The 12,442-nt window shown below is 39.8% G+C and overlaps 1 protein-coding gene across 9 annotated transcripts in view; it reads right to left on the reverse strand.

Annotated features, from left to right (window-relative positions):
* Positions 1-12,442, reverse strand: part of GRIK1 (glutamate ionotropic receptor kainate type subunit 1) — a 436,272-nt gene that overhangs the window by 45,610 nt on the left and 378,220 nt on the right. For 8 of the 9 annotated variants that reach the window (XM_081558024.1, XM_081558007.1, XM_081557967.1 and 5 more), the window contains 3 exons: positions 9,399-9,602; positions 8,215-8,438; positions 1,946-2,064 (listed from right to left, as the gene is read on the reverse strand). In XM_081558024.1, the coding sequence (XP_081414150.1) occupies positions 1,946-2,064; positions 8,215-8,438; positions 9,399-9,602 (547 nt within the window). The remainder of the gene's footprint in view (positions 1-1,945; positions 2,065-8,214; positions 8,439-9,398; positions 9,603-12,442) is intronic. The other variant, XM_081558013.1, reaches the window with a different exon arrangement.

Consider the following 12,442-nt stretch of genomic DNA (forward strand, 5'->3'; position numbering starts at 1 on the left):
GACTTTGCTCACGCTCTGTAGAAAAGAGAAAGCCTGATCATCACATTAAAAAAGAAATTAAACAAAATGGTTTCCAATTGAGTACAGTGACAAACTTCTGCTAGCAAGAGCACAACAGTCAATATAGAAGTTAGCTACCTGGTCCAATGCCACATGCTAAGGACAAATGCACAAACAGTCACCAGTACCGCAAATTTGTACATCATAATATTTTTTTCACCTGACAGATACTTTAAGCTTCTTGAAAAACAAGCAGAGTCTGGTTGGGGCTGACTGTCATGTACCCAAGGTCGTGGTAACTAGCAGACACTGCATCCCACGGTTTGCTGTGGATGATGGGAAACTCCAAACAGGTAGAGTATGAAAGAGAAATTTAGGGGGAGGGTACACTCATATGACAGGTTCCCATGTGGCTTAGCAGTAAAGAATCTGCCTTCCAATGCAGGGGACATGGGTTCGATCTCTGGATTGGGAAGATCCCGTGGCAAAGGAAATGGCAACTGCCTCCAGTATTCTTGCCTGGGAAACCCCATGGACAGAGGAGCTGGCAGGCTACAGTCCTAGGGGTCACAGAGTTGGACATGACATAGCGACTAAATAACAACAATAACACTCATATGACAAAAAGCAGTCACGGTCACATATACCTGCACAGGTTTCTGCATACTCTAGGAAACCCAAGTCTGTATTTTTCTATTCTAATGGCATAGGAAGGCAAGCTACTGGTGAGGAAAGAAGTCTCTTTCACTCTTTGAAAGTGATTGCTCACAAGATAAATGCCTTAAAAACTAAATGCACTGGTAAAGCAGTCTATGTCATCCAATGAGTTTTCCTGTGGGATTTATAGTTCTGTCTTACGCTCTAAACTCACGCAAGTGATTTCCAGTAAATCAGGTGCTGGATCTACACCTACTTTGCACTGCCTGAATAAGCTATACTTAACTGAATGTTGAGATGATTTACTCACTTTGCTCAATTATTTGGTGTTTCCACACTAGAAACCCTTGTTCTTTCTCCTTGGAATTTTTAAACACAATATAAATACTTCGAGTAACATAACAAGTCCCTCCTGAGAAGCCTTAGGGCTTACCCCTAAATAACAAACATCTTTAATAGATATCCTAGTTGAAATTTCCTTTGCCAATTTATTTTGCAGCTTGTTGTCAAATAAGGAGATATTCCAAACACACAGCATCTGTGACTGATGATTTTCTTAAATTAGTGCATTTAATCTTGAGAAGTATTTTCTAGACCATACGCCTGGAATCAAAGCTGAGGAAAATCCACAGAAGTGTTGGATTTCTTCCAAAGGTTAAAACAACTCACTCCTCCCTTCCCCCCCAAATCAAAATCCTCCAAATCATAGAAAATATACAAAATATATTACATTTCTGTGGTTTGAATTTCATTTCCTCCAGCATCTCCAGTTTACTGTTGCTATGGTTACCACCTGAGGGAGATTGTAAAAAGTTACTGGGAAGCTCAGATGAATCCCAGTAGGCTTTGTCAGAGTGGTAATTAGGTGACAGTTTTAGGGACTGTCATCTATTGGAAGGATGTAAGTCAACCTAATTTTCAAAGGATTCAAATTTTAGTCCTTTTCAAATTGTAACTTGTGAAGTTATGACTAAAATGGAAAAGATAGATATCTCCATCTATGCCAGTTTGTAAACAATTTCTAAGGTAATTTATCCTTTCCTCCCCTCTAGGAAAATTTGTATTTGTTGCTTGATAGCAGTTTATTTTAGATCTGTAGCAAAGGAGTTCTGTTCCTGTCATATTTTTGTCTTTTTTATTTTTAGAACTGTCTAGGAAGCTGGGTTCTATCTTTTTAACTTCTGCATTGGTTTTTAGCCTACCCCCTGTCTTCTTGGTGGAGTTTACCAGCACAAAAGCCTGTCAGCAGACCGTGGGATGCGTGTGACAAAGATGGGCAACCTTGTACCTTGTTGCATGAGAGCTCCAACTCCAAACCAGAAACTATTTAGTAAAGTAAAATTGTTTTCCACCACGTCTGAGTCAGGGTTGCATGGGTGAGGGTTATACCACTCGTAGGGTGTAAACCTGTGGTAGTTAACAGAAATAGTCTGTAAACATGAGGTAGATACACGCGGCAGCAGCAAGAACCCACTGAACCAGGCACAACACCCAACAGCTAATGAGGGACATGTCAAACCAAACAGTAGGCCACATTCATAAACTGACAGCTCTGGTGGGCAAAGTGCAAAGGAGACTCTAGACATTATATTTACCAGTCTTCTGATTTCTAGGCAAAGCCCATTGGTTGGCTGGAACCATATTCCTCAGATCTAGGTCTACTGAATTTTTCTGAGTTTTCACTCATTTCCATTTTATTGAACAGCTAGATGGCCTGCGAAGGGACGTTCACTCATCCCAAGTATTTACCCCACAGAGTAGCAATGACATGCCACACACACAGTTGCATAGCAACTGTCATATCAAGATTCTGTGTTGCTAGGTGCTGAGGAAGACACAAAATAGAGGGCTGACTGGACTTCAAGGGTTATTGACTGATAGATCAAAGGAGTCTATGTAGTCTAGTGCTTTCATAATGCATCAAAGGAGTTGCAAGTTTCAAACGATTAGTGAACAAAAAGAAGGTCTGGATTGGGGTGTATTTGATATTTTTATGATAGTATGTGGAGATAAAAATCCCGATCTTTAAATGAAGAGATAAAGTTCAGATTTAGAAGTACCCTGGCCCAGGCATCAGAGTTCATTAATGTTAAGGCCAGAGCATGTCTGGATGGACAGTTTTAGGTTCAGACTTTCCTCTAAGATTCATTTTGAATTGTTTCTACAACTGTGAACTGTGGTCATTTGATCACCAGCCCTAGTTGGTTAGGAAGTCAACCTTGAATAAGTAATTTAAACTCTCTGGCTTCAGTTTCCTTATTTTTAAAGGAGAAAAAATCCAGATATCTCTAAGTTGTGTTAAAATAAAAATTTAAGGGGCTGAAATGATTTCTGGTTCTTCTTCTATTTTCTAAACATCTGCCTGACCTCTACAAGTCCAAGGAGGTCCCTGCTCTGTGGTTCTTTTTTAAGACTATCTTTCCAACAGGTACTTATTTTTCCAAAAAAGACATTAGCAAGTGCTCTGCGAAGCGATCTGGAAATGATTTAAAATGCAGTAGTCCTTAGCACTGAAAGCTATGCCATTTGCCATTGGGTCCCTTTAATGCAAGCAGGAGTGTTAGAGTAATGTTCAAACCCCATAAAGTCGATGAGAACATATGGAATGTTCTCCAGCCATAAGGTTTCAGCAGTAAACAATAGAAGGCTGCTGACACATTGTGGAGAGTTGGTATTAAGGTGAATACATTATCTATAGCGAGAAGAGGGGCACACTTTGAATCAGGCACAAGGAAGTGGGCAGACGGTTCTTAATGAAACACCATTCTCTAAACCTGCAGACACCTCTGAAAAGTATACAATGTCTCCTCATCAAGTCTTAAGGAGGCTAGGATAACAGCCTCGTAGTTTATCCCTTAATAATGGCATCCAACTCATTATTGCGCCTTCTCCACAGTTGCAGGGCACACAGCGCAGGTTCCTGTGAAGCTTATGAATAAAGCTTTAATTGACAATGCCATGCCAATACATTTTAATAACTGTTTCAACAGTATAATTAAGTTTTGAATTTATACTCTCTTATAACCATAGAAGTTTGCTGAGCCGAAGAACCCGATACCAATATTAACGAACCTACTAATTGAAGCAGTACACAGAGTAAAAATGCCACTACTTCAACAGTATCATTGGCACTTGTACAATAATTTAAGAAAATTAATCGCAATACATTAGGAGGGCTGTGCCTTCAAAAGCAGAAGTTTTTCTAAACAGATCATAAAACTTGGCCACCACCAGCCCCGTGATATTCTGGCATTTCAGAATGTGCTCTGATGAATGAACTCACCACTTCTTTCTTTGGAAAGCTGCATCTCACTCGGGCCTGTTTCAGTATTTCACAGTTTGCAGCTCTAAGTGCACAATTAATCTAATTTTCTATGGCAAAAAAGAAAACTGTCCAAACAGCAATGCAGTTCTGTCTGCTCTGCAGAGATATTTTAGATTCTTTCTCTCTGGGATTCTGAGTGACTTGGAGAGTGTGTGGACTAAGGAATATTAAATAGTGATTTGATGCTGTACTATAGCACACTGACTTTTCATGATGCAATAGATCTACCTGTTGCCTGTGTAGATATTTCAGCTTGAAATTCCTAATGTCTGCTTAAAGATAGCCAGTGTGACAGCAATGCCATCACCAGGAAGCCTGGTAGAAAGATTAATTCATGGCCTGTACCAATGATATTCCGAAGCTGCTCTCCTTACCTGACTCCAATGTTAGTAAAATGACAGAGAAAGGGAAAGATGTGCTTAGAATTTATGTTAAAACTTGCATCTCAAAGAGTTATACTGAAATACAGAGGCTCATTTTGGTTTTATGTTCATATATGCCAGGCTTCGGAGAAGGCAATGGCACTCCACTCCAGTACTCTTGCCTGGAAAATCCCATGGACGGAGGAGCCTGGTAGGCTGCAGTCCATGGTATCGCTAAGAGTCGGACACGACTGAGCGACTTCACTTTCATGCACTGGAGAAGGAAATGGCAACCCACTCCAGTGTTCTTGCCTGGAGAATCCCAGGGACGGGGGAGTCTGGTGGGCTGCCGTCTATGGGGTCGCACCGAGTCGGACACGACTGAAGCGACTTAGCAGCAGCAGCATGCCAGGCTTTTACTTGAATGAAAGATATAAAATGATGCTCATACTGAAGATTTCTAATTAAGGAGTTCTTTTTATGACTGAGAATGGATATCGGGCTACATCAACATGAGGGAGATCTTTTAATGGAGAAAGCTCTCAATCTTGTAATGTAACTGGTTGGGTTTATAGTATAATCATAGAGCTACAGTCAAAGGTTTTCTTGATTTTTCTTTGCCAGAAGCCAAATTAAAAAAAATGTCCATTTTAAGAAGATAAACATAAATTGTAAGATGTAAGCAGACATTATATCTGGATATTCAGTCTATCTAAATTGTATGTTCATGATGGATATAATTCCTTGGGATTAAATACTTTACAAAAAGTAATTTAGAAAATGTCAACCACAAAGCAAAAACACTGACAAGCACATTTGCAACAAGTCATAGTCACTAGAAATTTGTATATGATTTTCCTTAGTTTGTCTAACTTTATACATCAATTCAGTTCAGCAAATGGTTTGTAAGCCTCTGTCTAGTGAGAACATAAGGCCAAAAGCAGTGATGGGCTTTGTTTTTCTCCTCTAAAAGGACAAGAAAGGGTATACTTCAAAACACAAATTCAAAAGCCTCTCTAGAGCTAACAATGGTTAGGAGATTAATCTGTTTTTCATTTCTGTTTCACTAACTTTGAATGCAAACCACTAAGGTGGTAACAGAAAGTCATTTTCCATCTTAACTTACTGATGCAGAGTGACCAAGTTCATGGTCTCAGGCTATGATGATGGGAAGTCAAAGCGAATTGGCACACTTCTTTAACCAGGATTTGTCTTGGGGAATCACATCCAAGATATATTTAGTGGCTTTACGAACTGGAAGCAGAAATGGATTCAAAGGTATGGGGAAGATGAATATAGTTGAGAATGCAATCCCCATGACAGTGCACCTGTGCACTGCAGGGAGTTATTTTTTTTTAATTTTTTATGTTTTACCACCATGCTGTGTGAAAGATTGCATTCGACGTCTGATACTTCCACTTCCCCAAGACCCAGAGTGAGAAGAAAGACAGTGAGAAGGGAGTAATAAGGATAATAAGCTAAATAAAAAAAAAAAACCAAAAAAAACCTGGTCTACTAAGTGTACTGTTGGTGAGTAGGAATCCTGAGTAAATAGTATTGATTGGGGGAGAAACAAGGTTGCTTCTTTTAATTTTTTGGCCACACTACACAGCATATGGGACCTTAGTTTCCTGGCTAGGTACTGAATCTGTGTCCCTGCATTGGAAGCATGGAATCTTAACGACTGGGCCATCAGGGAAGTCCTGGAGGCTGTTTTCTTCATTGAAAGAGAATCAAGTTAGAAAATGTAGGGCTCTGGATCACCAGGAGCTTACAGAGGAACAAATAACATAAGGAAGGGAAAGCTACTGAATGCTACATTCAGTTGGTGGTAAAAATAAGGCAACTTACAGACACAGTTGGGGTCAAAAGTAAACAAATACTTTCAAATCGTGTGTTTGTGAGAACTGCTGGATGCTGTTGACATGGTTTTCTCTTTCGCTGATTTGGGCCAAGTCAGTGTGATAAATAATGTAATTACTTGCCCATCAACATTGTCTTGACTATTCTATTCATCAGCATCACTGCCTAGACAAAACAGTGAACTGGGGAATATGGAGACTCACTTCTCTGTTACCCTCTGCTGCTTGGATTGCCCCACTAGTCCTAAAATCACCCAGTAGGTGTGGGCCCCGAATAGAGGAATGGAACAACAAGCCAACACAAGATTTCTTAACTATCGTCAGAAGGGCATCACCTTAAGGCAATCATTTATTAAATGACTGTTCTAAGGCAGTATTTATTTCACTTAGGAGCAAGTAATGAGACATGCACCTCCAAAAGTGAGTGATTCGTCGTTGAAAATTAGACATTCAAAGCAATATCATCTTTAATTATTTAGAGCACAGTTTTTACAACTTGATGCTATTGACATTTTGGGGATACGTTTTTGTCATAGGGGGCAGGACTGTTATGCACACTGCAGGATGTTTAGCTACATCCCTGCACTCTATCTACCAGATACCAGTAGCATCCTCCACCCTCAGTCGTAACAATCAAAAGCTATTTCCAGACATTGTCAAATGTTCCCTGGGGGATAAAATCTCTCCTAGTTGAGAACCACTGATTAAGTATTACCAAAGTATAATATCACTCTACATACTGCCAATATTTTATTTTCTGAGGTAAGACACATGGAAAGAAAGCTTTGGTAATTATTTAAAATTAATATCTGGACAAAACTTGGAAAACAATCTTGGGTTTGGTAATGGTATACTTCATGAGGTATAGAGAACTTCCAAACATTCATTTCTTATTGAATGTGTCTCACTCACATGCAAAAGCACACGTTAATTTGCTTTGACTGTGTCTGCAAAGGATCTGTAAGACCTTTCTAAACTAGGTTATTTTTCTAAGTTTTCTTTATAATTATGCCAGAGAAAGAGTTACCCGGCATTAATCAAAATCATACAGTGAACAATGACAAAGGACTAGGATGAAGAAATATTTCTCTTAGAAATTCCTGGAGGGAAAACAAAAATTGATTAGGAAAAAGTTCACTGAGTTTTGTTGAAAGATGAAAAAGATTGAAAATGAGTAGAGGACATAAAAAAGCAATTATTTGTTAACATGGTTTGTCCAGGGATATCAACTGTTTAAGCCAACAGAAAGATAAAACAGCTGTGTTTCAAATTCAGTATCAAAGGTATTTAGAAAATACGATCTACTGAATGGTATAAAAATACTTTAAAAAATTGTGTGGAGCAGAATGGTTAAATGTAGAGTTATTTCAGAAAATAAAATATAAACAGAATCACCAGGGTAGCACAAAGATTTCATACCTCCAGATTGTATGTGTAGCTAATCTTTCCTTTCATAGTTATTTCTAGAATTCTCTCGTTAACTGTCTAATTTTTTAAAAATAAATTTTATACACTTTTCAAAGTATTTGTCTTTATTCTGGAAGATTCCATGATCTTATTAATCCATTGTTTCTTATTTGCTATAACAGTTCCTGGCTGACTTTTTTCCTATTTTGCTTATTATTTGCGAATATTCCAGGGGTCAAGTATCTGTACACCGTTTTCCTCTTCCTGTTAAATTGCTTTAGATTTATTAGCTGAGCTCTGGCTTTTGTGGCAATATAACTCATGAAAAATGGGTAAATAACCATTTTATGTTGCTTTAAATACTGATAAAATTAAATTAGTATAAAACCTAGTGATCTTATTTTTTAAAAGTACCTTTATAAGTAATTAGAAGATATTCATTTACAGAGTGGCTTTTATGAGGGAGAACGTGACAGAATAGGACATCAGGCAAAACTAAATGAATAGTTTGAAGTTCATAATCTCTGTCTACCTCTAGAGCACACAGGTCAGCCTGAGACTGATCTAGATCTGTTGGAAGTTCAGTGGTTCTCTAACTTACCTTGCGATCACAAAAAGTACACAACTGACCCCTAAGCAGGCTAAAAGCACATACATCCAAATGTCAGGAGACAGGGGGTTGAGGAAGGAGAAGACCCCTGGATTAGTGCCATTGGGCTTCCGGTAGAGAATGCTGATGCCCAGGGTCATGAAGGGTTTGGAGAAGTCGATGACTTTTTCCCGCACGTAGGTGATGGTAAGAGGAGCCACCGCCAGATCAGCCTTCTGCAAAAGCAGGTTTGAAATTGTCACTTTAGCTGTGCACCTTCCTAGAGAGTGTCTAGACTTTTCCTGATTCTCCTGATTCCTATTCTCAACTCCAAAAACTTTTCACACAAGAAGCTTCTATGATGATTGACTCTGACTAAAAACAGTTGACTTACACAGTTATGTTTATGAAATAGTATTTGTTAGCAAAGAGAAACCAGAAGGTGTGAAACATACACGCAAACATAAACACACACACGTATATATGTATGGCAGGTGATATTTAGTTACTAAGTCATGTCCGATTCTTTCAACCCCGTGGACTATAGCCTACCAAGCTCCTCTGTCCATGGGATTTCCCAGGCAAGAATACTGGAGTGGGTTGTCATTTCCTTCTTCAATATATATGTGTTGTTGTTCAGTCACTAAGTAATGTCCAACTCTTTGCAACCCCATGAACTGCAGCTCGCCAGGCTTCCTTGTCTTTTACCATCTCCCAACCTTTGCTCAAACTCAAATATATATGTGTTAAACTCAAATATATATGTGTTCCACACACACACACATTCTGGAACTAAATGGAGGGGAAAAAACTGCAGAAAAATGTCTTTAAAAAAGGACATGTGAGAAAAGTAAGAAATGAGCCACTTGGTCGTAAAATTGGTTGATGAGATTTTGCTTCGAGCTGCAGACTTCAGAACTCCTTATCTAATCTAAGAATCACTCAAGTTTATTCTTTAGTATGAAGGATGAGCCCATAAATTTTTATCCTCAATTTTTATCCCTGTTGCCCTTCTAAGTAAGGAAACTACATTTATAGGTTGTTTTCTCCCACTTTTTAAGCCATTTTTAGGAATCAAAAAAAAATAAAACATGCCTTCTGACTCTGACTCAAACATCTTTCTCTTTTCATTTACTTCTCATTATGCGTTTTTTTGACAATTAAGACCACAATGTAAGAGATATATTTTTGCTTACATGATCTATAAGTTCCTTGACCATTCCATTCCACTCTCCTTTGTCATTCTGAGCTCCATATTTGCCATCAGCGACAAGTTTAACATCATAAATGAAACCCAGGATGTTTGACAATTCCTTCAGTAGATCCAGGCAATATCCTTCAAATCTGTCATTTCCATACAGGGGCTTATCAGATTTCCTGTACATTACATAGGGTTCTTCCTATATGAAACAAATCACACGTGAAACCCTGTTATAATGAAAGGCAGAATTTACTTACATGAGCTCCAATGACAGCCAGAAGATATAAAATATTTGAAAACGGTTTTTAAGATTTGAGAATACTACTAAAGAAAGTCACTTCCCTTTCTGCCTTTACTAAGCTCATCTTTTGTGCATCCTCTATAAATATAGAACACTTCCTATGTTACTTTCCCTCCCTCTTCTCTCTTTGATAGTTTTTTCCCCTCCACTGCTGAGGGCAGAGTTGTGAGTAAATGGTGTGATAGAGACAGGATCACGTTTAAACTTTAGGTCTAGCCGAGAAGGCAGTGGAGGATCTGACGCCTAGCTGTCTGGTTTCCAGCCGTGCCTACACCTAAGCTTCTAGGGCTAGACCCACCAACCCTCCTGGCTTTTATCTATGAGCTTCACCTACTTACAAAAAGAAATCTAAATCAGCAAATATATTCTCTTGTTTTTCAAATTTCCTATCTACTAAATAGTCTAAATATTTTAATTTTCTCATTTTTCAGCTAAATTGTATCTCAATTTCACTCTTCCCTTATTACTTACATATTTTTCCTGGCTTCCTTCAGGATATCTTATTCAAAGACCATTTTGATGTCTCCTTTCATCATCAATTACATTTTCTTATTTGAACTCATCACAGAGATCCCATCTGGTAAATTCTTTGCTTATATGATAAATCCCCTATCCTATGAGTGATGGACATTTCCTTACAACTACGTATCTCTAGCCTTATTAATTCTCATTTGACTTAGTAAAATTTTACTTTATTTTATAAAATCAGAATAGTTACTACACTAACACTGCTGAGCTGTCCTTTATGTTTAGGCTTATCTTCAAACAAACTGATAGAAGTAGAAAACTCTATATTTCCGCGAGAAAGTTGCAGAGAAACTAGTCACCAGAAAAAAAGTTTTCATTTTGGATGAACAATTCTCAGAAACTGTTTCAGAAATAAATTGGCCTCACATAATGGAGTGAATCAAAACAGGAATGTCCAAAAGGATGATTTTAGAGGTGACCGCTCCCTTTATTACTTGGATTGGATGTGTGCTAAGTTGCTCAGTCGCTTTAGTCATGTCTGGCTCTTTGAGACCTTATGGACTGTCCCCCACCAGGCTCCTCTGTCCACGAGATGTTCCAGACAAGAATACTGGAGTGGGTTGCTATGTCCACCTCCAGAGGATCTTCCTGACCCAGGGATTGAACCCAAAACTCTTATGTTCTTGCATTGGCAGGCGGGTTCTTTACCAGTAATGCCACATGGGAAGCACAATTCTTGGATTAAGGAGGAGCAAAGAGAGAGAACGAATAGTTTGTGAGTGAACAGTGGCTGGATGGGGCACGATAGGATTTCAACAGAGAGCAGGAGGTACCTTTACCTAGGCTTTTAAAGAGCAGTTAAGAAAGGGCTTCCCTGGTGGCTCAGACGGTAAAGCATCTCCCTACAATGCAGGAGAGCCAGGTTTGATCCCCAGGTCAGGAAGATCCTCTGAAGAAGGAAATAGCAACCCACTCCAGTACTCTTGCCTGGAGAATCCCATGGATGGACGAGCGTGGTAGTCCATGGGGTAGCAAAGAGTCGGACATGTCTGAGCAACTTCACTTTTACTTTTCTTTCAAGAAAGGAGTACAGTTAATGAAGGAGCAGTACAGAGGAATCAGCAGGCCAAGGTGATTTTGGATGCACATAGCAGCGAGCAGTAGCTGGAAGAGAGACATCAGTTCCCTGACCAGGAGTCCTAATTGCTAGACCACAGAGTCCAGAAACTAGGACCTAAATCCTCAGTCCTCGCATACCTTGTCGAGGAAGAATTCTGATGAGGAGGTGGAAGGCAAAGAGAAAAGTAAAATGTTTATTGGAAAAACAGAGTGCAAGTGGAAAGACATCCGGGTGACCTCTGCAAGAGAGGTGTGCCTTTAGGAAGTTTATATCCTTTATAAAGGGATAGTTTTTCTGAGTCTCTGTCTTCCTACTAGCCAGTTGTGTTCTCTCCCTGACCCCCCCTGCCCCCAACCCATCTAATTTGTCTCAGGACCTTCCCCTAGGTGCACCTGGAAAAGATGGATTTCCATGCAAAGGCATCTGGGAGGAGAGAAGCAAGACTTATTATGGCATCCCCTGAATTTTGATCCCCAGGGAGCCTCTATGCACATGTGTAGTGTCTCACTTGCCCCAAGGAGAGGGGCTATGTGGTCTCTGGATCCTTTCCTCAGGCAAGGTTTAGTCCCTCTCTGTTCCTGCATGATTGCTATCTTAATGTGTCCACAAGAGACAAAACCTGGGTATTTATCCCTGCTTCTGTTGTTACTTCCATTTCAGAGAGCAAGCAGGAGGCTGAATGTAAATTCCTAACCTGGAGCCCACTGATCTCCTGTCTCAGGCAATGCAAGCAGGAGGCCAGTTTTAAGGGTCAGGCCTGAAGCCCATTTTTCCTGCCCCATGAAATGTAAGCAGGGGTGCACGCATGGATGCTAACTCGCTCAGTCTTGTCTAACTCTGCAACCCTGTGCACTGTAGCCCTCCAGGTTCCTCTGTCTGTGGAATTCTCCAGGCAAGAATGCTAGAGTGGGTTGACATGCTCTCCTCCAGGGGATCTTCCTGACCCAGGGATCGAACCCAAGTCTCTTACATCTCCTGCACTGGAAGGTTCTTTACCATGAATGCCACCTGGGAAGCCTCGTAAACAGGAGGCTGGTTATAAATGCCTACCCTGGAGCCCATCTGTCTCCTGCTTCAAAAGCAATCAACAGGGATGGTGGTAACAGTAATAGTGGGATGTCGACCCTCTGTGCTAAACTGCTTCAGTCGT

This window comes from Giraffa tippelskirchi, chromosome 2 (assembly GCF_054371585.1).
Source record: "Giraffa tippelskirchi isolate mGirTip1 chromosome 2, T2T-mGirTip1v1.2.pri, whole genome shotgun sequence".
In the NCBI taxonomy this organism is placed as follows: Eukaryota; Metazoa; Chordata; class Mammalia; order Artiodactyla; family Giraffidae; genus Giraffa; species Giraffa tippelskirchi.